The sequence below is a fragment of the Ochlerotatus camptorhynchus genome, unplaced genomic scaffold, assembly GCF_037179485.1.
Source record: "Ochlerotatus camptorhynchus isolate MF236.1 unplaced genomic scaffold, CSIRO-AGI_Acam_v1.1 ptg000077l, whole genome shotgun sequence".
NCBI lineage: Eukaryota > Metazoa > Arthropoda > Insecta > Diptera > Culicidae > Ochlerotatus > Ochlerotatus camptorhynchus.
In genome coordinates, this window is record NW_027040567.1 from 7206370 (window position 1) to 7233319 (window position 26950).

The 26950-nt window shown below is 40.4% G+C and overlaps 1 protein-coding gene across 5 annotated transcripts in view; it reads left to right on the forward strand.

The window, feature by feature from the left end:
• nvy (nervy) overlaps positions 1–26950 on the forward strand; it is a 322382-nt gene that overhangs the window by 281430 nt on the left and 14002 nt on the right. For all 5 annotated transcript variants that reach the window (XR_010517434.1, XM_065217533.1, XM_065217536.1 and 2 more), the window contains 2 exons: positions 17031–17506; positions 17595–17741. Coding sequence is in view for 4 of the 5 variants with exons in the window: in XM_065217533.1 (XP_065073605.1) it covers positions 17031–17506; positions 17595–17741 (623 nt within the window). In the remaining variant the exon portion in view is untranslated. The remainder of the gene's footprint in view (positions 1–17030; positions 17507–17594; positions 17742–26950) is intronic.

Sequence of the window (26950 nt, forward strand, 5' to 3'; positions counted from 1 at the left end):
AAGAGGAATAAGAGTAGAACAAGGTAGAACATTTACAGATATATTGAGCTCTGAAAAGTGCTGTTTAAATTTGTTGTAGCTTTAGGTAGCAGTAACACTCCCTTTCAGCAAAAAGGAAAAAGATCCGCACGGAAAGAGAACACGATGTGCACTGCAATGTTTGAGATAATTTTTAACTGTGCATATATGATAAGCGCACAACATTATTCATAACACATTTCTAGGCGGAATATGTTTTAAACTTTTGTTTCCGATTTTGTTGTATTTAAGTTCCAGATTTAAGGGCACTGATTTTATATGGAATACAGAATACATCTCATGCTGGCAGCTCAATTTTGCACACAATAATAGATAAGCGTTCAAAAATTCCCTTATGCATTGTGGTGCCCAGCTTTTATAAGAGAAGCGCATGAAGGTCGATATTTCTGCGCCCAGTTAGGTAAAGAAGAATCCGTTTTTGAAGCTGGTTACTCATGTAGTAAGCATGAGTAACTACCATGACATGCCAAGAACCTTCTAAATGACCAGAATACCAAGATATAGCATATTCAGGAAATTCACTTGCACACTGACGCCATAGTGAAAACAATCTGAACCTCTGTCCACGAACTAAAAGTCTTTTACCCACTGAACATAACTTTTCCGATGACAGAAACCTTCTATATACTCAAGATCACGAGATATTTGAAGCTTTAACCAATTAAATATGTCAAAACCAACATTCTTCGTGTTCGATTTACGCGGATTTGATTTACAATGTCCTAGTTTGCCGCGCTATTTAGGTTATTACTGTAAAAACACGACAGATATCCCTCCATTTATGCGGTAGGTGGTGCGGTCCCCACCGCTGTTTATAGGCTGTCCTTCAACCAATTACGCTTATTTATCAGGAAATCAGGTCGTCAGCAGCGACAGTCGAGAAATAGCGGTGAGTGGACGGTATCGTCCACAGATTAAATGGTTGGATTACTGCATGTTTTATTTTGTTCCAAAACCATTTTCTTGATGATGAATACGGTTTTTGATCTAATTTCCGTTCTACTACCACAACCCGCGCTTTACCTCTCTTTTCTGAACGAGTTTAAACAAAAAAAATGAATATTTCTATCGAAGATGACCTCTAAATTTATTCACCTTTTCATAAGTACCGTTGGATTTGATAAAGAGTCACAAATTGTTGAATATTGGTTAAAATCTAATACTGCTTCTTGATTCTAAATTCATTCTACGAGTTTCAATTCCGTCTTTATGAGCTATAAGATTTTCTTCATCCTACGGATAAACGAAGAAAAGAGGATTCCCTAGGAGCATTTCTTTTGTTTTGAGAACAATGAGCGTAAATATTCAAACAATGCGCTCTAACAGGATTTATGTTGTAGCTAATGAACTAACGCATCGGAATAAGCCATTTATTGATTTGTGCACGCTGAAATCATTGATATTATTGATCTTTTCTGATCGATTGAACGAAAATAGGCGATTACGACGAAGTAGCGCTCTACCCTACACGTTGGTTTGACGATATCGAGAGGTGGCTTTGCAATAAAATGGTAACGGAAAATCCACATGTGCAGTACAAAATACAACAGCGCCATTTCTCAAATCTTAAGGAACCTGTAGTGTTCCAACCGTTGCAACGAGGTCCAAATTTAACGTGCAACTTGTTTACCTGCTGTAGGTTATACACCAACATAGTGCATTTTCTCGTAAACCTCCATCGCACCCAGCTTTACCCACAATAAACGCGGAAGTGTGGTGTTAAAACGATTGTTGTTCCCACCCAGCATCGCACCTTCGCTCGTCCACCCACCCATCCCTGTACTTACTACGCGAAGAAAAGTTTCCCACCGAGATGATGCTTCCCGATCTGGAGGTTTTTCTTTTACCCGAGCACTGCGGATGCTGGCAAAGCGGAGACTGCAATCTCGCTTTTGTTTTCCCGATTATGTACCAACCACCAAAGCAGCCAACCACCGTCACCTCTATATAGTCGCCCTGCTTCTTCAATCACAACAGAGCTCGGTGTGTTTGGTGTGCGCTTTCCCGTGGTGCGACGACGACGAGTACGACGACGACATCGACAAGGGACTGCGGTGCGGTGCCGGTGTGAGTTTGCTGCCGAAATGTTTGCTCGTGACATTTTTCCGAAGGAAGTGCGGTGTTAAGAGTTCCCAAGATTTTCCTTTTGTTGTTTACTTGCCAAACACACTCACTGCTGGTTTTTGGTACCTCACGGTGTGCTGGGACAGTCACCCCGTGGGAATGAGGGATTTGCGATAGCAGAACAACGAACTTTGATGTATTTTTATTTTCTGATTGCAAATTCTTAAAAATTGGATGAAAAATATTACTAATCTGGACATTAAAATCGTTTGCATTACAACTCAACAGGACGACAGCAGTCTGAATTCGATTTATCACTGCCGGCTCTCGGTTTGGTTCGGTTCGAAGTTTGCCTTTCAGCTGTACGTCTGCAGAAATAAATCCTTCACCGGGATGCTGCATGTGTCTGTCGTCTGATAATCCTTCTCGCATTCATGTTTGTCCGAGTCTTGAGAGGTCGACCGGCTGCGGGCGGTCGGGATGAAGAATGTAGGTAGGTATGTGTGTTTGCGTGTCCTGTCAGCATTCTCAGCTCCTCCGGTTCGTCCATATCGTCTGTCGACGAATGTGTATCAGCAAACACACGCCAATCAAGATTCGTCCCGAACAAATTGTTGATGTTTTTGAAGCTTATCCTTCACGAACATATTTCCTGTCACAATAGATTACGATTGAATCTAAAACTCGTCCGCCTCAGCAAGTAAGCAGCAACTACAATCGGTTGGTATTCAAGCCATGGTTCATCTCTCCGAACGGCATCAGTGAGAAGATGGACGTCTTGAGCTTCCTCTCCAAAGGCCACATGATGCTTACCCTCGACGGGAAGCAGTCAAGCGGGGCGGGGATGCTGCTCTCAGTACCTACGAGCAATATTATCCTTCCGCCAAACATACGGAATTTATGATCGAATAAGCGAATGCCGCAGCTGCGACATTTCCGCAAATTGTGCTTATCGTATAATAGTCACTAACATGGAAGGAGCAATGGGTAACACAATACATTGTGCAGTTAGCGGTGGCGGCAGTATAAGTAGCAACAGCAACAGCGGTGGCAGTGTTGGAACAGCAACACGAGCGAAACATTTTCAAATGTATCCAAGCTAGTGCCTTCCGCCTGCAGGATGGGGAAGATAAAGGCATCTTCCGTAATGGATGCATTTTCCTAATGGGCATCAGTTTGATTGGTGGAGATAGGAGGCTTGTTCCAATGAATAGATGACTATTTACTTAATTGATAATGAATTAAATCTTATTACGATCATTTGAAAGACCTAGATCGTTGTTTCCGGTAGTTTGATTGCGGTTATCTGTTTGTTTTCCATCGCCTGATTTACATTGCACGTTAATTTTTTTTCTATTCTCAATCGCCTTTTGGACATACCAAATTTCGCAAAACAATTTCCAGCGGGCTTTCAGCCTGCGGACAAAGCACATGTTCCAAACAAGTGCACCTCGATGGTAACAGCTGCCGCATGCCGGCCGTCCCGAAAAGCTCTATGTGCGGAGCAATGGAAAAACTGTTGATGGAAAATCGCTTTCGCCCTCCATCTATATATTTATTCATCCCTGGAACCAGGTGCTGCCAGACACAAAAACACTCTCCAGCACACTCACACACACACTCACAGTATGTGGCTGAGGCTGCTATTTGCCACCATCATCACAAGCATGGCTTAGTCCTGACTGCGGCAGCAGCAGGCAGCACTTTTTCCCATATCCAATCAGTATATGTAACTAATTATAAAACTGTCATAACCAAAAACTTTGCGCTGAATAAATTTAGTAGAAAAACCTTCGCCGCTTCGGCGGGCGGCGGGCGGCGATCGGTCGGTCGGTGGTGGATGTGACTCCATTCATTCCGCCATCGCGCTTCAGACTGACGACCATCGATTCGATGCGGTGCTGCTGAGCTGCTATGCAGTTCTCAATGCGACGGATGGCAGGCAGGTCTTGTGAGCGAATGGGTACCAGTGGGGTTTTCAATTAAATTTTAATATATTTTCTAAATAGGATTTCCTTATTACAATAGACTCCTCATCAGGTACCTGCCAGGAACCGGAACTCGTTTAGGGTGACTGAATAAAGTGTTGGATTTCCATGGATTACCCAACCGATGGAGCGTTTATCAGGAGTGTTATAGTGAAGGAATTTCACGGAAATTACTCATTAGTCTTTCGATCAGGATGGAGTAGTTGGAGTAATATATAATTGAAGCGGAAGATCCAATGCTTCTGAGGTGACCGATCTTATGCGGTAAATGCATCCGTTACAAGTTTCAGATAAATAAAGATGTGTCATGTGTTTCAAATGTGTTTATAACAGTACACAATGAGTCAGAAATGCAATAAGGCATCAAAAAGAGTACCGTAAAACGGGGTAACATTGATAGTTTTTCAAAGCATATTCTAAATATTTTTTACAGCAATGACTGTTTTTCAAATTTTATATTTTTAAAACAAGTACTGAGGATTCAAGAGTTAATTCGTTAGGAATATGTTAACCGAAAATTACTGTCCGTCAGTGATTGGCACTAGATTCCGGAACAGAGACCGACGATAAATAAAGGAAAGAATAAAGAGACATTTCAAGCTAAACAATGCCTTAGTTCCTAAGTAACATTGACTGATTCTCTTCGTCGACTTTCTCTTTGTATCCTCACGGCCATGTCAAGACATTCCCAGCTATTTTCAGCACACAGATCGATGAAAGAAGCTTTTATCTTGCTTCTAATACGATAAACACGACAAGAAACAGTTCTGTAACCATATTATTAACTAAAGAGAAACTCGATGAAGATAATCGATCAATGTTACTTAGGACCTAACGCATTGTCCAGCTTGATTTGCATGCCAACATGGCAAACATTCTTTTGAATATAAAAAAAAACCAATAAATGATCCATTAAATATTGGAGAACGTTCCATAAAAAACATCCAAATGATCCATAAAACGTTGGAGAAAATCCTTAAAAAAGTATTAATGATCCATAAAAAATATCAATATGATCCAAATTTTATGTAAAATTTAGCAACACAATTGTTAAACTGTACCGCTAAATTTCTAAATAATGAGCATTTAAATTGTACGAATTACCCATAAACATACTACAATTGATCCATAACACATTCAGCAGTGAACCTTAAACTAAAGAAAGTGATCCATAGAAAACTAAGTTTGCGCACTTAAAAATATAGCCATATTCGGATTAATGGGATTAATGAAAGCAACTTCCTCAGAGCAGTCTCGTTTTGGACAGCTTGAAGCTGAAATAGGTTTTTATTAAACTAAAATAAAATCTAAACCAATCGTAATGCTTATAATAAAACCTATTTCAGCTACAAGCTGTCCACTGTGCTCTGAGGTAGTTGTTTTCATTAATCCGAACGTTCATGAAGAACAGCGTCAGATATAACCTCAAAATGTCAGAGGGATCAACATCACCGTTGAGTAAAGAACAGAACAGCGATCGAAACTGTACGCTTTGTGAAGGCTATGACCACGTAGATTATATGATCCAGTGTGATGTCTGCGATTTCTGGACCAATTATAATTGTGCTAGTAAGACAACAGCTGTAAAGGAGGCTTCCGTAGACGTGCTAGAAGTGCACAAATATGCTGAAGGTGCCAAAAGGAGCCAAGAAGTATTTCCCAAAGAAACCACCTAGCCGAAATAATAGTGCGAGGAGTGATTCCGGATCCGAATCTGAAAAAGGAAGTACCAATGAGGTCAGTCTGGAGGATTCCCTAGACCACTTGCAGCAGGAGAAAAGCGCAAAGAAGAAAGCGCTGGAGGAAGAGAAATTCCTCCATGAAGCGATAGGAGGCTGAGCGGGAGATTTTACAAACCGAGAGTTATCTTCCGTCACTCTTTCAACAAAGATTTTGCTAGATTTAGGATTTAGGGATTCAATAATTATTTTAGTTAGGCACGCTAACGATGTAGACTGAGCTACTAACTAGTTACTTAGGGTAAATCTAGTATATAGCGTTTAGGAACAAATTGTAGGTTACAAGATTTTAGGATCAAATTGTAGTATCTAGATTAAGCAAATATAGGGTTATTAAATTCAATATGTTCACGAATTTCACATCCAACTAACCTTTCCAACATATTCACGTATCGGACACAATATTATTAATTTTGATCCACAAACCATGGAAAATTACTGTATTACTGCGTAACTACTTAGATTTACTGTCCTGCCGTGTTTTTTTAGGTAGAGGTGCGGAGCGATGATCTAGCGTCTATAATTAGGTTCCAAAAGAAGCTTCAATAATTTGCTTAAGAAAATATGAAAAATAAATGTTAATTTTATGGATCATACCTAGGGTAGGTGTTCCAGTTATTGGTAGACGTTCCTATTATTGTGTGTTCCAATTATAGTCGATGGGATGTACATATTTTTTTCATGTTTTGGACCCTTTTTTTTAAAATTTGATCCATAAAACTTGGAAAATTGCTACATAACTGCGTAGCTACTCAGGTTTACTGTTCTGCCCGTGTTTTTTTTTTTTTTCAGAAGAACGGAACGATGGGCGAGCGTCTAGAATAAGCTTCTTAAAGAAGTTCGTAAATGAAGCTTCCATAGGAAGCTTCTAAAGAATATTATTATAGAATCTTGTTTTGGAAGCTAATTCTAGACGATTGCCCGTCGCTTCGCATCTCTACCTAAAATACACGGACAGGACAATAAATCTAAGTAGATATTCAGTGGAGCAATTTGTCAAAGTATATGGATTAAAATTTAATAAAAATAGTGTCCTATATATAAAAACTTTACGTCCAATTTAAAGATCATGCCTATATGTTTAAGTGCATAAACTTGATTTTTTATGGATCACTTTTTTTTTATTATAGTCACTTTAACCGAAGACAACAAATCAAGAAGACTGGCAACTCTTCCATTTTCTCATACGAACGCTATGAGACAGGTACAATAGCGTCATCTGCCGCTCAAAGGTGCTTCGAACGAATTTGATAGCAAAGATTACATCCTCAGACGAAGGGTTTGTGTATTTGCTCATTTTTCTATGCGTTGCTTCCACCTTCACTCAAACGCAGCGCTACTGTATCTGTCGCTTGGATTCTGGCAAAGTTGCCAGTCTTCTTGATTTGTTGTCTTCGCTTTAATACTCTTGGGTCATTCGTGACTTGTCCGGGGGTGAGATTTGAACTCGTGACTTTGGCGTGAGAGGTATGGATGTTAACCACTACGCCGGGGTCGCCCCCCTAGGATCACTTTCTTTAATTTAAGGTTCATTGCTGAATGTTTTATGGATCAATTGCAGTATATTTATGGCTAATTCGTACAATTGAAATGCTCATTCTTAAGAAATTTAGCGGTGCATTTTTACAATTGTATTGCTTAATTTAACAAACAATATAGATAATATTGATATTTTTTATAGATCATCCACAGTTTTTTAGGGATTTTCTCCGATGTTTTATGGATCATTTGGATGGTTTTAATTGAACGTTTTTGAATATTCTATGGATCGTTTTATCAATTCTAAAGGTGCATACTTAGGGCTGCTGTTAAACATTCAAGTTTTGTGGATGTTTTAAAACATTATTCAACCCTTAATCATATTCCTCAAGAGCGTTTACTAAAATTATAACTGTTACTCGGGTAGGGCCCTTACCTAGTAAAATTGCAAGTTTTATTGAGGTTTGAAAGCATTTCTTTTTCCTTGAGTTGTTTTCCGTCGATCTTGTTTTCTTTACTGAGTACCACAATGCTACCGACTCCAGGGAGCCAGCTTGCATCCCTACCTGTCGACACATCAACTTATGGACCGGGGACCAACTTTCGAAGGATGGCGTGATCGGAGATTTTATGCCTCAGAAAATCCCGGCGGCGCTGACTGTACTTAGGCCCTTTGGGGTGAGAGGCAGTCACGCTTACCACTATACCACCGGCGCTGCTGTTTCAAAGCATTCTATATGTCTAAATAATGGTCTGCAGAACCCTCATAAAACCAAGCTTGTTACATGGGTTTTGATGGTTGTGGCTATTTGGGCTTTACAAAGACCGTTTCTTGGCGTTTCATTTCAGGATCATTTTGGAAATTCTAGGTCATTTTTTATGTTTCAGGTCGTTTTGACGTTTTCAGGTCGTGATGGTGTTTTAAAAATAATTTAGAAATTTTAAAGTCGTAATGGTATTTTAAAGACCAATTTGGCGTTTTGATATTTGCATTCCATAATAGACCGAACCTATGGAGGTGGCAGGGCTCGATTCCCGGTCCGGTCTCGGAAATTTTTGGGTTGTAAAAATTCTCGACTTCCTTGAACATAGGGTATGATTGTACTTGCTACACAATTAAATACACTGATAAAACATCTGAATTTTAATTGTGATGTAAACATTCATTCACGTAGACTTGTATTTTATTTCACGCAACCGAGCAACTTGCAAACAAAGATGGACTTTTGTACACAATATTTGCTACATTGCATGAAATGGGTCAGAACTTTACATGATATATAACCAAGAACGTTACAACGGCAGCAAATTACACAAGCGCCGCCAGGTCCAAACGTTGTTCAAGCTACCTACGTTGGCTAAGGAGTCAGTGTCCGAGCTTCAGTCTTTGTTGGAAGGATTCGATCGTATTATTCAGAACCTGGATCAGCTTGTGCAGCCGCAGGACTACAAGGATTTGCTGTTATTGGACATTCTTGGTTCTTGACTAGATCATGTGACGCGCCGAGGGTGGGAAGAGTATTCAGCCTCAAAGGATCAAGATTCCGTTAAGGATCTAACGGAATTGCTCCAAAAACGGATTCGGCTTTTGAGTTCGCTTCCATCCAAGCCTGTCGAACTCAAGGGAGATTCGGCAGCATTTTCCAAGAAGAAGTTCCCCGTCGCACGAACAAGTCATAACGTAGTACAAGCATCTGGTGGTCGATGCGTGGCTTGTTCAGAAGTTCACCTCCTATACCAATGTCCGTCCTTCCAACGTCGGTGTCGGCTCGAGATAAGCTACTTCGAAATCACTCGCTTTGTCGCAACTGTTTCAGACGTGGGCATCAAGCTTCCGAATGTTCATCTCGCTTTATTTGTCGAAATTGCAAGGCGAAGCATCATACAATGGTCTGTTTCCGATCTGAAAGGAGCGATGGAACAAAAGGGAATGCGGTACAAAATTCTACCCAAGCAGAGAATAGCAATGCAGTTACGGCGGAGCAAAATCCAAACCCAACTACTTCTTCGGCAATGAGAGCAGTGTCATCCAATATGGCACGCCGCCACTCTTCATCGGTACTGCTTGCTACAGCTGTCGTCTTGGTGGAAAATGATCAAGGGATCAGTTTTCCTGCACGGGCCTTGTTGGATTCAGGGTCAGAGTGCAATTTCATGACCGAAGGATTGTGTCAGCGTTTGAATATCCAACGAAGGCGTTCGGATATATCCGTCCTGGGGATAGGACAATCCAATACGCGGGTAAAACACAAAGTCACGGTGAAGGTTAAGTCACGAGTTTCCGGATTCTCTCGTGATATGGAATTCCTCATCCTACCGAGGGTAACAGCGAACCTTCCAACAACAGACGTGCAGGCGACAGGTTGGGAATTTCCTGAAGGTGTGGAATTGGCAGATCCAGCATTCTTCGACTCCAAGTTAATCGATATGGTTCTCAAAATCCAGTACTTCTTCGCCTTCTTCAATACAGGCAATGAAATCCAATTGGGAAATGGATTTCCCACACTAACGGAATCAGTATTTGGCTGGGTGGTATCTGGTTTGGTAAATACTGATAATCCAAATCCAAGGTTTTGCTGTAACATGGCAGTTACAGAGGGTCTGGAGGAAATATTATCTCGTTTTTGTGCCTGCGAAGAAATCGAGTTTCCCAACAATTATTCGCCAACGGAGGCAAGGTGCGGGGAGCACTAAAGTCGTACGGTACGACGTGGTACAGATGGCCGGTATACAGTCCCACTCCCAAAGGACAAAACCGTGCTACCAAGGATGGGCGAATCAAGAGATATCGCATTCCACCGTCTTCAAGGGATAGAACGACGATTGCTTCGGGAACCAAGGCTACGAGAACAGTACGATAAATTCATGGAGGAATAATTGGAGATAGGACACATGCGCAAGGTGGACGCGACCGCAGAAGGAGATGCAAACCGGTGTTATCTACCACATCATCCAGTAGTTAAGGATAGCAGCACCACCACCAAGGTCAGAGTGGTATTTGATGCGTCTTGTAAGACCAGTTCAGGAGTGTCTCTCAACGATGCGTTGCTGGCAGGGCCAGTAATCCAGGACGATCTACGTTCTATAATTCTGCGATCTCGGATCAGACAAATTTTGATGGTAGCTGATTCCGAAAAGATGTTCCATCATATTTGGGTAGACTGGTTTGACATAGTACTCCAATGCATACACACTAAGATTTTTTTACAGGAGTCAGTATTTTTTTACTGGGTTTTTGAATTGCTGAAAAAGTCGGTAAAAATTCAAATGACCGTTATCCGTAAGGAATCAATGAAATTGACCAATTTGATTTTCTATCATTAAATGGGGTTAACAGAACTAAGTATGTACAAGTTCAGAACAAATATTCTCATTAATAAATTTTCCACAGATTTTTAAACTTTTACCGAACAGTTCCGCAATTCAAAAACTCGGTAAAACCGTACTGACTCGATAAGTGTGTACTGTGGCGCAATGATTTCAACGAAAGAGCCGGAATCACAAAACTCTGCACGGTTACATACGGTACGAAGCCAGCACCGTATTTAGCAACACGAACTCTCAAACAGCTGGCGATGGATGAAAAATAGCGGTTCCCCATGGCAGCAAGGGCTGCCATGCAAGACGTCTACATGGATGACGTTTTGACGGGTGAGGATGATGAGCATACTGCGAAGCAGCTACGAACTCAGCTCGATCAAATGATGGAGAGCGGAGGATTTCATCTGGCCTCTAACTCAGCTGCTGTGCTGGAAGGTATACCGGAGGACAATCTGGCGTTATCGAAGGAAGGGATACAGCTTGATCCAGATCCAGCTGTGAAGACTTTGGGACTGTTATGGCTACCAACAAGTGACGTCTTCAAATTCGAACTCAAAATCCCACACACTTAGAAATAACTAATTTTACACGTGACGGAATCCATCGTTGACATAATAGATGAGACGTAAACAAACATGTCATGCTCCGAGAATGAAAAGTTCGTTGCTAGACGAAAAGTACGTTTGATTGAGTTATATTTCGCGTCTGTTATGACTCAAATTTATGTCAAAAGTGACGCTCGTATATGCACTCTCAGAGCACCTAAATTTACATGAACTTTTTTAAGTGTGCAGAGGTCGGTCCCAATGAAGTTGTCGAAACGAAAATTATTATCAATGATCGCAACTCTATTCGATCAACTGGGATTAATCGGAGCAGTGATAGTAACGGCTAAAATCTTCATGCAGCGTCTATGGTGTTTGATGGATGAAGATGGAAGGAAACTGGACTGGGATCAACAGTTGGCATCCAAGGAATGTGAAGAATGGCTGAGGTTTCATCGACAAATCCCGCTATTGAACGAGTTAGCGATTCAGCGTTGCATTGCATTACTACCGAAGGCAACATCCGTTCAACTGCATTTCTTCTCCGACGCTTCCAAATTAGCATATGGAGCGTGTGCGTACGTGATAAGCATTGACGCTTTGGGAAACTGCTTCGTGGCACTACTCTGCTAGCAGCACAACTGAAGGAGAAGGTGCTGAGTTCATTGAAGATCGAGACAGAAACATTCTTCTGGGTAGATTCTACCTGTGTGCTACAATGGTTGAAGGCGATTCCCTCAACGTGGACTACTTTCGTCGCCAATTGAGTAGCCAAAATTCAACACGCAACAGGAAAATGCATGTGGAATCACGTCCAAGGAGTGGAGAATCCAGCGGATCTGACTTCAAGAGGATTGTTACCAGAGGAAATTCGAGACAACCAGTTATGGTGGGAAGGCCCGTCTTGGCTGAAATAAAAGCAGGACTGCTGGCTGAACCAATCGGCAGAAATAGTTTCCGATGAAGTTGAAGAAGAGATCCGTCATTCTACTGTGCACTTTGCTACATCGAAACCAGAGGGATTTGGAAAGACGTATGTTAGAAGGTTCTCGTCATTCGCCGATATGGTCTGTCGTACGTCTTATATATTACGTTTCATGGAAATACTGAAGAAACCAAGGGATAGTTTGACATTTCCCGAATTTCCAACAGCAGAGGAACGTCGTAAGGCGGAAATAGCTGTCATACAATGTGTACAGCGTGAGGAGTTCGAGAAGGAATGGAAGGCGCTAACCAAGAAGGAACCAGTAGCAAGGAGCCCATCACTTCGTTGGTTCAACCCACAATTGTCAAGGGACAACGTGATACGAGTTGGAGGAAGACTAGAGCATTCCCAAGAACCTGATGAAACCAAGCATCCAATCATACTTCCAGCAAGGCATCCGCTGACCAGATTGCTCTTCTAACATTGGGAGGTCGAAACGTAGCACGTGAAGTTGTACATGATTGCTTACGATGCTTCCGAACTAAACTTAACGCAATTGAGCAGTTTATGGGGGAACTGCCAGCCGCTCGTGTGACGGTAGCTCGACCATTCTCTAGGACAGGAGTCGATTACTTCGGACCCGTCTATTTCCGACCGGGTCCTCGAAGGACAGCGGTTAAAGCATACGTGGCACTATTTGTTTGTATGTGCACTAAGGCAGTTCATTTGGAGTTAGTGACTGACCTATCGAAGGACCGATTCCTGCAGGCATTTAGGAGGTTTATTGCCAGGCGAGGACGCTGTACGGATGTATATTCCGAGAACGGAACCAACTTTGTAGGGGCCCGTAACCAGCTCAAATAACTGTTTGAGCTATTAAACAGCACGAATCATCAGAAGGATATGGTGAACGAATGCGCCAAGGAAGGCATAAATTGGCATTTCAATCCACCCAGTGCACCACATTTCGGTGGGCTCTGGGAAGCGGCAGCGCGATCCGCAAAGATTCATCTGCTGAAGGTTCTAGGCGAGACAGTTGTTTCTTTCGAAGACCATTCTACACTCTTAACCCAGGTGGAATCATGTCTGAATTCTAGACCTTTGACACCCATGTCGGATGATCCAACCGATCTAGAACCTCTAACCTCTAACGGTCATTTCCTTGTGGGTGGACCTTTGCAACAGCTTCCAGATCCAGATCCAGATTATACCGATGTACGAATGAACAGGCTGCATAGTGGGCAACTAATTCAGCAAAAACTTCAGTTGTTTTGGAAACGTTGGAAAGGCGAATATTTGTCGCAATTACAAGGAAGGGTCAAAAGATGGAAACCTGCCATTCCAATATCTGTAGGAAAGCTCGTGGTGATAAAGGAGGAAAATACACCGCCGCTTCGTTGGAGAATGGGTCGCATACAGGATATTCATCCAGGAGCAGACGATGTAGTTAGCGTCGACACATTAAAAACCGCCACGGGATTGCTGAAGGACCCGTAGAGAATATTTGTCTGTTACCAACTTCGCGACAACCACCTGTAGATATTTCTTAATACGTCAAACGATCAGCAGCCACCCATCCTGTGTTCGAAGAGGTTTATTTATTTCTTTTCAAAAATTCCGGAATTTCAGGGTGGGAAGTATGTCTAGGAGTGTACTACGATCGGAAATTACCATCAGCGGTTCCCTTGATCGATGCTGCATAGATCTGTGGAACATGTTGTGCTACCACTGTATGCAAGATCCATCAACCATCAGAATTGTCAGCGAGGTAGCACAACTACAGCCACAGAGCCGAAAAGAATGTTTAAAGGGAGAAAATATGCACTTTATATAGGTCAATAGTCTAAGGATAAACTATAGAGAACACAGAAAGACTCCAGATAGCCAGATCGATAGATGGTCACGGGACCGAATTTGTGATGTAGTTTTAATTGGTTTTAAAATAAATGTTAGATGTGTAGTGTAGTATTTAAAATAAACTTTTATTCAAGTATACAATTAATTAAACATTGAAAAACAGTTTATTTTAAACACTACACTACCTGACTAACTGACAATTGTGATGGTTGATGGATCTTGCATACAGTGACAGCACAACATGTTCCACAGCATCGATCAAGGGGACCGCTGATGGTAATTTCCGATCGTAGTACACTCCTAAACAGTAAACGCATATGATATGTAACGCTCCATTTATGTGCATCATATTAAACATAAATTTACACTACTTTTTTTAACTGTGTAGTACAGGCATCGAAAGCTCTCAGTTAATAACAGTGGAAGTGCATCTAGAACGCTAAGTTGAGAGCACGCAATAACCTTGAAATGGGAATAAGAAGAATATGAAGAAGAATTGCCCGAATTTTCAAGTTAATTTGAACTATTATCAAGCATGAACACTTAGATTTTGTTGCCGAGATGGGCACCACCAATCAGCTTGGCTTTTTATTTTGCTGGATCTCAGTGAAAAACTAGCCGAGATTCAACTAAAAAACGGAAATTTTGCCAAAATCTCATACATAAATTTTGCTTAATCTCGGCAAGTTTTCCTCTGAGATCCAACAAATTAAAGTCTGAAGCTGATTGGTGGTGCCCATCTCGGCAACAAAATCTAAGTGTTCATGCTTGATAATAGTTCAAATTAACTTGAAAGTGTGCATGACCATCATGGCAAAAAAAATCTAAGTGTGTGGAGTTAGTTTAATTCAGATTGACCATTTATGTCGCGTTTTAATTGATTTATTATTTCCATTCGTGTTGTCACTCCATTTTCACGTTCCTACGACCAATTTTAATCTGAATTGGCATTTCAGCGCCATTTTGTCAGTTTCAGTTTCGTCTTCTTTTTGATTTACTGTTTTTGCGATTTTAGGTTATTTTGACGTTCTAAGTGTATTCATGTGGTCATCCCTTTTGAAAGCTGTTTTGGCTGACCATTTTATTATTCTTAAGATTATTTTTGGCCTATAATCTGTGGCTTTGAAATTGTACGAATTGTAAGACGCATGAATCTATTGCAAATAATTCTAAGAACTTGCTGGTGCATTCTATACCATTTCCCGGAAATCACTTTGCGAACACTCCATTTAAAAAAAAAATGGTAGAATGTCCCAATTTCCGGAATATATTTCCCGGACTAACCCATTTCTTAGCTTGAATAAGACTGCTTGCGCATATCAATGGTTGCTACTTCGTTATTGATCACACATACATGTTTCAGTTTTAATTTATTTTTATTTATTGTTTAATCTTTACTAAGGAGATTTTAAGCCGTTGGCTAGTTCATCTCCAACATGTTTCAATTACTCTATAAAATAAATATATATTGGCGCTGACCGCAACATTGCAATCAGTTGCGGAGTTGCGGGATAATATATTTCAATAGTAGGTAAAGTTTGTTGGATCTGAACTCTTCTAGATAAGTGATGTGATCATAATTTAAAAAAAATATTGTTTTCAGAAACTCACGCGAATAAGAATTACTCAAAATCAGCCTGATGACATGTACTGCAACTCTAGCAATTCAGCATTGTCAAGAGGTCGGGGCAAAAACAAGCCACAGTTTATTGTTCAGTAAGCAAAAACGGTCGCCACAAGGCCACCGTGCCCCTTACATCACAACAAACCATTAAGCTGGGTTTAAACAGGGCAAGTCAATTGATCAACTCAGTTGAATTCAACTGACTTGAACACGAATTGAACGTGTAAACCATGCCATTCAACTGACTTGATCAACTCACTTGAATTGAAAAAAGTTGAACCAGGCTCAACTTTTCAAGCCAATTGAATTCAACTGAGTTGATCATTTGACTGGCCTAGTCTAAACCCAGCATTACGAACGACGAACGTTCAAGCCCGGTGACATGAAACAGTACACATGGAATGATGTTCTCGGCAGGACTCGGATAAAGCACTTGAGATTTTAGAGATTTTTTACGATCTCGCATACAAAAATTAAACCTATAATAAATAACAAATATAGGGACTGATAAGAATTAAAAAAAAAAACTTTCGTAAGTTTAATTCAATTGAATAATATAAAAATTTTGGTTGTTTTAAACTCACAAATGTTTATAAAGTTCAAAGTTTTCCAGTTTTTTTTATATCCTTCGAAATTTAAATCGATTAATGTTTTATTAAACTGTCACTAAACACGATTTAAGCAACAGCGACGCTGGTGGTGAAGTTGAATGCAGGATTACCTCTCACCCCAGAAGGCCTGGGCTTAATCCCAGTCGGCGCCGCAGGGAAGTTTTGTGGCATAACATCTCTGATCACGACAAAGGGAAGTAAAGCCGTTGGTCCCCGGTCTGAGTTGATGGGTCGTTACGTAGGGTCCAGGTGTGTCAGCTGCCTCCGTGGCGTCGATAGCATTGGTGCTCAGCACGGCCAACCAGATCGACGGAAAACAAATCCTGGAAAAAAATAATTTAAGAAACAATATGATTAAACTTCCGTTTAATCATAGTTAGCACATAGTTAGAAATTCGTAGAAGGTACATTTCACTGACCCCAGTCCGGTTACCGTTGCATTGTTTTCTTTCATCTACGTTTTCCACTGCGCGAATTCAATCCGTTTGTGACCTATCAGCGCTTGCACATATCAAAGCTGCTGCACGTCCATCCCATAGGTGCACTCATAGGTAATAGAGGTTCCCACTAGTGAGTTTGATTGAAATTTCAATTAATTTGCCATTCTCCCATCTCTATCTTGCTCGCTCTTACGTGTGTGTGTGTTTGCCCTTTTCACTCATCCACACTCCACCAGCGAATGGCAGCAGCAGCCAACCAAAGCCATAGTACAATGCTTGTCACTTGTCACTAGCATTAACTCATTATTTCCTCCCGTCCCGTACACTCGTTCTCAATCTATGTATCTTCTCATTTAACCCCAAGCCATCCTCTCTCTCTCTTCTGTATCCCGACACAGGTAAGGAGCAGTGTCGAACGCCAGACTCACCGGAAGGAGCCCGAGTGGTGGCACCACGGTCGCCGATTTCGCCTCAGGTGTCACAGCATCACAGCAGTCTGGTGCCCCAGCCGAGATCCGGCGGTGCTGGCAGTGGCACTGGGTCATCATCACAAGTCGCAAGCCGCAACGGGAGTTCATCGCCGCCGGGTGAGATACCGGCGGCGGTGGCAGCACGGGTACTGAACGGAAGCAGTGGTAGCATTGGGGGTGGTGGTAGTGGCGGTGGAGGAGGCGGAGGTGGAGGCAGTTTGGGATCGATTACGCCTCCGCCTGCCATCACTTCCGCGTCGGCTGCGGCAGCCGCTGCAGCAGCACAGCAGGACACGGCCAAGCTGGTCAAGATTCGACGCTTCCTTGGCGCACTGGTGCAGTTCGGGCAGGATACTAACGTGGACATTGGGGACCGGGTGCGCTCACTGGTGCTGTCGCTGGCGGTGAGTTGCGATTGATCGTCACTGTGGATGATGTTTTCTCAGCGATGGCAGCTTGAAACTCAATCATTTTCCATTCCTTTGTTTCCAGAGCGGTGGCCTAACAGTCGAGGAGTTTCAAATCGCCGTCCAAGAGGCGACCAATTTCCCTCTTCGGTCGAACGTTGTCCCATTCCTGAAATCACACGTACCAGTGCTGCAGCGGGAAATCACCATTCTTTCCAGAGCCAGCAAGCAGGTGAGTACTGCGGTTTATCCGGGGGGGGGGGACACACACACACACACACAATTGTTCTTCTTCGCCGAACAACAACAATTACAAACAAAGGAGTGTGCCTCGGTCTGACCCAAATAAAACAGAGACCATCATCGTCGTCGTCGTCGTTGTCGTCCTTCCTCCTTCAGTTGGTCGGACGGTTCGGTTCGGTACTTATCCCTATTCACGTTCGTTCGAGCTTCCAGTCCAGTTCTAAGGAACCTGGGAACGGAAGCAAATGACACAAACAAGAATCGTACCATGCTTTCCTTTTATTGTGGATGTTGTACTTGCTGTTGTTGTTGTTGTTGTTGGTTGTTGCTTCTGTGCTTCAGCATAGACAGAGTATATTTTTGAGTACTTTTACGCACAAGATACCGTGGGAAAGAACCTGATGCTCTGCACTGTGTTGCTTGGGGAATTTTAAGTTGTTGGATGGATTTTTCTTTCCATTCGGTTTTTCGGTTTGCCCGAGAGCTTTGCTGAGTAGAACAAAACAGCAAACAGCAAAACCAAAATATACGTAAGGACAAAGCTGGTGCTATTATTTCTATTGCAAAGGATGTTGAGACGATTGGAAGAATTATGCTCACGCAGTAGCTGGACGATTCGAATGAATGAGTACTTAAGGATGTGGATGGTTGGCTAGGATGTTCTGTTGATATGAATGAGGATCGTTTCTAAATGTAGGAATTTTCCTTTAACGCTGGGACTTTTGTTTTATTATGAACTCCTTACCTTTCATGAACCGCCTACGAATAAATTAAATTATTTGGAAAATTGGAGTGATTTACTGGTCTGCAATATAAACTTGTGATTCAATTTTAAGCATGCCATGAGGTGTCAAAAAAAAAAAGAGGCTGCGCACGCTATGTGTTAAGGCACTTTTTATGTAACTTTCATGTACCGTAAAACGGGGTATCTTTGATAATGCGGGTAACTTTGATAGTAGAATTGAATGATTTAATTTACTCTCTGCTTCTTTCTGAATTAGAAACATTGGTTCCACATTGTAGCTTAGGGCATTTCCCTTGATATCACATATAGTTTTTATAAAGTTTGTGCTACATGTGTGCCAACCATATTGAAAAAAAAAAAACAATTTTCTTGCTTTTGCCTGTTTGAAAAAGCACTCAAACCATCACTTATGAATTGTATTTCTGATATAGCTATCATAAATTAAATGTTGTGTTCTGGGGGCAAGACAGCTGCACTCAGAGTAAATATATTTGCAGCGAGTAAATTTGAGTTACTCATATTTACTCAAAAATGATCAAAGTAGTCTCGATTTTCTGATCAAAGAAATATCGTCTGACAGCATATTTCGTTTGAAGCATCTGTTCGCCCATTTGACAGATCGAATCGCTCGTTTAACAAATTGAATTGTGGACAACCGAAATGCTACTGTGGTGGTTTGACTGCACGACGGTTTTACGGAGCTTGTCGTTCGTGTGTGGCTTGGATGCCTTTCAGGTGCCTTCCCTCGTTTGTGAGGACTGACACGGCCTAGGACGATACAGGAGTGACGGGAGTGACCCGTTCCAAAAGGGCAATGCTCCTTTTCGGATACCTGAGGTACAACCTGAGCTTTAAACTTCCTTCGTGGTCAATAGAATTGGTCCTTGACTGCTGATTGTGGTATATTAAGTAGCTGCTGATTCTAGGCCAGATTAGGTCAGCTTTGGTCAGCTTCGCCAGCGAAAGAAAACCACTTCAACTTTAGCGCTTTGCCAGCAATCGCCAATGTATCATTGAAAAAGTGTTGCAGGGTGAGTTACTCAGAGTTACTCAAAATTAACGTCGGTTTTACTCATGATCGAGAGCTGTCTTGCCCCCAGGTTGTGTTCTTATTGCTTATGATGTTTTCTGATTATATACTCATTCAAAGTTTCATATGTATTGAACTAAATTGTTTGATTTTTCGGCATGTTTTCGACATTCATCGAGCATTATCGAAGTAACCCCAAATCAAAATACTGATGTTCGGTCACAAGACTAAAAAAATAGTGCAAATGAAATTATTTTCGTTAAACATATTACTCTAGGATCTTCAGTACTTGTTTAAAAAAAATAAAATTTGAGAAACAGTAATTGATGTAAAAAATATATAGAATATACTTAAAAAAAACTATCAATGTTACCCCGTTTTACGGTACCTTATTTTGTTAATCGCAGGAAGTAAGTATTGATCCTAACAATCAAATATGTGATGGTTTTAAAATATTTCATCTTGGATTTTTAAGAAGAAGTGTTTTGAAGTTTACATGACCGTTTATGAAGGCGTTTAGGGACTATTAAGGATCAAAACAAATACAACTGAAAATGATTAAAAAGGGGACTAACATAGTCAAAGTACTAAGTTTAAATAGTACAGTCAGATTTCTTCTTCGGTACCGTGAGATGTCGTGACTTTGTCATGATTTGATAATGTTTTTAATAATAAAATAATTTGGCAGTGGTTTTACTCGATGAATTTACTATTATTATCAATTCCATCTGATTCATCAATTTTTATCAATCTTTACGTAAATATTTATTGAAAGTGTTAAAAAAACTTGGAGCTGGAGTTTACTTCAAATGAGTACTATTATACGAAACCACTCACACTGGGGACAAAATCGAAACAATGTGTTAAAATTCAATAACTTCGGTGCTCGCTGGAACAAGAGACTAAAAAATAGTCATTCTTATAGAAAAAAAAGTCTCAGGAATCGATTGGAGTGGGTTTCATCTTGAACACAATAGGGTAAGTTGGAGTTTTTCACTGTTTTGCCCTAAAATCTCCTATTTTGCATGATTTGAATGCTGTATCTCAAGATACCGATGATAAATACGGATGATTTCTTCGGCCAAGTTGATCAGGAAATCAAGGACTGTTGGATGATGGATAGAACAATTCGGAATTTGGGGGAATTCCGAATTGTTCTGTTCATCATCCAATAGTCCTTGACCTTTTGATCAACTTTGCCGAAGAAATCATCCGTCTAAATAGTCAGGATCTTAAGATACAGCAGCGCAAACATATTCACTTCGAATGCTCACTAGTGTCGCCTAGCGGAATCATTTCGAATTGTTATGTCCATCATCCAACAGTCCTTGACCTCCTGATCAACTTGCCGAAGAAATCATCCGTCTAAATAGTCACTTTCAATAATCACTAGCACCACCTAGCGGAGGAATTCCGAATTGTTCTGTCCATCATCCAATAGTCCTTGACCTCCTGATCAACTTGCCGAAGAAACCATCCGTCTAAATAGTCACTTTCAATAATCACTAGCGCCACCTAGCGGAAAAATTTCGAATTATTCTGTCCATCATCCAACAGTCCTTGACCTCCTGATCAACTTGTCGAAGAAATCATCCGTCTAAATAGTCACTTTCAATAATCACTAGCACCACCTAGCGGAGGAATTCCGAATTGTTCTGTCCATCATCCAACAGTCCTTGACCTCCTGATCAACTTGCCGAAGAAATCATCCGTCTAAATAGTCACTTTCAATAATCACTAGCGCCACCTAGCGGAGGAATTCCGAATTGTTCTGTCCATCATCCAACAGTCCTTGAACTCCTGATCAACTTTGTCGAAGAAATCATCCGTCTAAATAGTCAGGATCTTGAGATACAGCAGCACAAACATATACACTTCGAATGCTCACTAGCGCCACCTAGTGGAAGAATTCCAAATTGTTCTGTCCATCATCCAACAATCCTTGACCTCCTGATCAACTTGGCCGAAGAAATCATCCGTCTATATCATCGGTATCTTGAGATACAGCATTCAAATCATGCAAAATATGAGATTTTTGGGCGAAACTGTGAAAAACCCCAACTTACCCTATCGTGCCCAAGATGAAACCCCCTCCAATCGATTCCTGAGAATTTTTCTATAAGAATGACTATTTTTTAGTCTCTTGTTCCAGCGAGCACCGAAGTTATTGAATTTTAACACATTGTTTCGATTTTGTCCCCAGTGTGACTGCTTTGAATAAGTTCTATGCCTTTTCCTGCACTCTTGCAAAAATCGCTCATATTTGATATTTTACAATATTTCACATCAAAGAAATCTTCAAGCTCGGACATCATGTTGCTCTTGGCTTATTTAAAGTCGGGCTGGATAGTTTGACGGCCGTTATGTCTCATACGTTAAACCAATTTCAGCATCTGTTAAATAAAAAGATAATTATCTGTTACATACTGTCCTTATTAACACTCAGATTTAGATCTGTCTTAATACTGAGTAAATCTTTATGAGAAAGCTTAACATTCAGCTTAGCGTTCAGCAACACTTACAGAATTCAAAAGAAACTACATTTGTGATGTTTTGAACAGTTATCCAGTGATATTTTTTTATGAATCGACAACCTATATATCTTGACCAAGCTATCTCTAACGGTTTTTTTTTTATAGATAGCTTTAATAATTGACTGTAAAAACGAATTTAACATTTGATAAAAAAAAAATTTAATTTTGAAGCTTATTTGGACGATACCTTGAATTAAAGACTGGAACGTGCAAAAATTGGTCGACAAAAAAATCGTTTCTTTCAGTCAAAATTCATATCACAAAAATCTTCTTATTTTTCTTTTGGTAGTTCCATTCATATATTTAAAGGAAAAATGTTCGTTTATTCTTTTGGTTTGCCAAATCCGAACTGTCGTGCCCTCCGCTTAACCCCTTCGATTAAATTTTGCACAGTGGCACATCGATCTTATTCGCCGCCGAACGCCAGTTAGATTTAAACTTCTGCCTGTTTTCCATGGATTTATTATTTTTTTTTTGAGATTCCGTTTGACCAAGGCCCAATACCGTTCGATAGGGTGGAGTTCTGGGCTGTTGGGAGGGTTGTGGTTTTTGGGTACCACAACCACGTTGTTCGCATCGTACCACTCGATTACCTTTTTCCCAAGCTGCTTGAAATCCGCCTTCATATAAGTTTCGTCGTCCATGACGACACAGTCGAACTTTGTGAGCAGATTCGTATACAGCTTTCGGAACCGCTGCTTTGCCGACGTCTTTTGTTTGTAATCTCGGTTCGCCACCTTCACCTTCTTAAATGTCGACAACCCGGCTCGTTTCTTGGCGCGCTGCACAGTAGTATGGGAGACATTGAGCTTGCCAGCGACGCCACCTTCTTCGTCGTCGCTGCCACGTCCGTATTACGATTGCCACCGCTTCCAGGCTTCCTGTGGTCGACAGACGCTCCCCGAACACTTTTAAAACGTTTGTCACGGTCGATTTGGCCACATCCAGCAATTTTGCCAACTTGGCATGTGAGAACGTCGGATTCTTTTCTGCGCGAGCAAAATTTCAACACGCTGCTCCTCTTGCTTGGACGTCATTTTGAAAACTGGAGAGCAAACGGTGAAAACTCATCATAGCAACCATTGTATATACACTCAACTTCCAAATGCAGCATTTCATGTCGGTTTCGATTTTGCGGTGTAGCTACACCGGTGCTACCCCGCCGAACACCGAAAAATTTCAGGGTGTAGCTATCGGTTGCACTTTTGTTTACAAAGAAATGATGATGAGCTGTCAATGATTCGCGCTTATTGCTGCTTACACTACACGTGTTGTGTAGTAAAAACGAAAACGCATTTTTAACAGACAAACACCAATTTGAAGTTGACCAATTATTGCGCGTTCCAGACTTCGTGGGCATTCCTGATTATGCTGAAAATTATGATAGCATCAGATTGCGGGGTTGGTAGTGTATTAGAAAGCTTTTTTGATTATTCATGAACTCTTGGTCGCTGAGAATGCTTATGAATTTTGAGGAGTACAAAAAGGTGAACAACGCCTAAGCTTTTTCATAATTATATCGCTGTGAAGCAACTGAAAATTTCTAAGGGAATTTACATCTGTAACTGTAACCACTTCAAATTTGTTTGCTAATCTGATCAAGATTTCATACCTAATTATCATAAAGATAAATCGTCCAGCTCAAACCTTTGTAGGGGTAAAAATCTATGACCACTTGACATAGCAAATGAAGCGGTTTGCCATATTGCTGCCTACGGAAATATGTGTATTTTGATGATATTGAAAACATTCTAGAACGTGTCGAATTGAATAGTTAAGATTTATAATGCCCTAAAATTCAAACACTGATTTTAAGGTAGTCCTGACAAAAATCCATTTATATCTCGCTATACTTATGCTTACCTTAGCTTGGTTTAGCTTACTTAGCTTAGACTGACTGCACATATCAATGGTTGTGATCAGGATCTGTGAAATTGTACAATGAATCAACTGAATGGGGCTAGGAGTGAGCATCCATTCTCATTGTACAAGATTCAGTGACTCCATATTTTGTAGATCAATAACGGCGCCGAACACGTCCTTGCAAATCAGGTGGGAGTAGGGAATGAATATTACAGTGACCTTTGTTGTTTGTGGGCCGTGTTTACCTCTGCACCCCAACAAAAGACGCAGGAAAGGAGATATTGTTAGTAAGTTGGGTTCGTTGGATCAGGATTCACCTTGATAAGTGATGCGACCATGATTTTAAATGAATTAGTGTTATCATGCATTATATTTGGATTTGCCTGAAGCCTAAACAAAATGGTGGATCATTATAATATAAATCAGAAGACGTTCCATCATCGAAAAGCTGAAAATAAACTTAGAGCATGATCAAATCCACAAACAAAACCAGGGTAAAAGCTGTAATAGTGATTTATTACAGTATAAATCTAATGATGTTCCGTTATCGAAGAGCTGGAAGAAAACTTAATCAATAGATCCAGTTTGAATGAAGGCTGAAAAAAGTGAATAATTATACAGCAATGACCCCATTTTGTCATCTAGCAAAGTATGTGTATGTATCTTAAACATCCATCTTGAAGGAAAAAGATATGAAATCACAATTATGTGGAGTTACTGAAAAATAACAGTCTGATGCGCGGACAGGCTGACAGGATCGGGTCATAACTGTAATGTGAGTATTAGGAAGATTTATCATCATCAAACTATTCTTGAATTAACCTGGAAGAATGCTTGTGAATAATTTTTATACAGATAAATTAAATTGATACACTAAATGGTTCAAACAACAACTCCAGCCTGTAGAAAAGCTGGAAATAGGGAATCTTTATAATGTGGATCCTACGCTATTCCACTATCGATGGGCAGTCTAGATCAATAGATTTAGCTATTTGAACCAAAACCGGAAAAGAAAGAAAAAAATATACGAATCACTTCCATCGTAGTAAAGATGTACCACGTACCAAGCCATATGTTCGTCATATAAACGTTAAACATACACTAGAGAAAATCAAATGATGTTACGTTGCTTCTTCCAGTTGTGTTTTGATCCTGTTTTAAATATTTATCATTGAATATATAAAAATAATATAATAGGACCTGTGATTTATTCAAACTCAAACTCCACGGTGGTGCCCTCTACACAAGGATAAGCCTCTACTACCGATGATCTTTTTAACCTAGAGACAAAAAAGCTACGAAAAAGCGCTTATGCTTTCATTAAATTCTACTTTTACGAGACGTTCGTTGTTTTGATTTGGTCTTTACGTAAGACGGGAACAGAATCCATAAAACTTTCACATTTTTGGGCTACCGTGCACCTTGCTTCACGCTTGCCGATTTTACCAGCGTACACATATTGCACATCTTTCCGACCGAACTCTATTGCATTTTAAAACGACTCCATTTATATCTCGCTGGACTTATGATGTAGAAACTTGGTGTATTGGGCAAAGATTCATGAAATACAAAGTTCTATTACTATGCCAAAGACATAAACATATTATCTTGTGATTACAAAAAGTTAGTTTTTTAGTTACCATAGAGGTAACTCTAAGACCAGAAGGTCCCGAAGAAACGTGCTCAACTTGTTGGCTCAGCTTTAGTACTATCTTCGGTCCCAAGCTAATCGATTCACCCCTCGAAAAATAGTAAAATCCACTAACCCCTTAAAAATTCCCTACTTTGAGGACCACCCTGATGTTTGCAAAGACCAAAAGAAGGGAATTTTTAAGAACAAAAACTTCTTCGAAGACTATAAATATCCAAATATTGAAACAAATGTACTAGCACATTTTATATAAATTTGTCATTAGAGTGGTCCTATGAAATCCATCTTTTGCCAATAACTTTGTTATTTGAAAATTCTCATGATAGTTATCTTCTAGAGACTTTTAAAACTCTTTAAGACAAATGTTTTATAGCTGGATTTGTTGCCTGTATCTCTTCTAATAAAAAAGATATACTCAAATATAGTAAAAAATATGAATAAATTCAAATTGATTTTATACGAGTTTAAAAAATAACATACCTCCAATTTTCTCATATTATTGAGAATAACATACGCCCTTTCGAATGCTGCAAAAAAACTTTTTTTTTTTTGTTTGCCCCAACCAGAGATATTAACATTTGAAAAGTGCATATGTTTACTATAAAAACGTCAATAACTCTTGATCGGCGAAAGATATTGACAAGCTTTGTGCAGCAAAAATTTGCGCCTTTTTAAGATCTAAAAGTTATCTCAAGACACCTTTGCTGAGAAATTCGAAATAAGAAAAATAGAGCAAAAAAACTGTTTTTTTAAGAGCCACTCTAACTTATTTCAAGAAAATAGCTCTAAATCGGCCAATTTAAGAGATAGAAAAAAGTTATTTTCAACAAAGTTGCTTGAAATTAGCTCAGCTATAACTTTGCCGAAGAATATATACCTTAATTTATTCAAACAAAAAAGTTAGATTTTTTATTTTAATGATAATAGGAACCACCCTACAATTCATTGTCATAAAAATGAGGGCCTAACTATAAGGAACAACTTTGTAGAAAAGACTTTTAGTCTAAAGTTGCAGTTTCAGGCTCAAAACATATCATTCCACCTAAATCTGCATTCTGTAACACTGTGATTGTTGCATTGGTATAACTGTGTGGCAAGTACAATCATACTCTATTGCCCAGGGAAATCGAGAAATTTTCCAACCCAAAAAATTCCTAGACCGGACCGGGAATCGAACCCAGCCACCTCCAGCATGGTCTTGCTTTGTAGCTGTGCCTTTACCGACTGAGCTAAGGGAGGTCCCTTATTTTTGGTCGCTATTGAAAATTGTTACTCACTGCGTGTGCTCTCTCTCTCTCTAAGACTACAATGCCCCAGTTCCCTAGTCTAAAGCCACGGGGACCAGACGGGGTGGGCTATCCACCAGCTCGAGCTT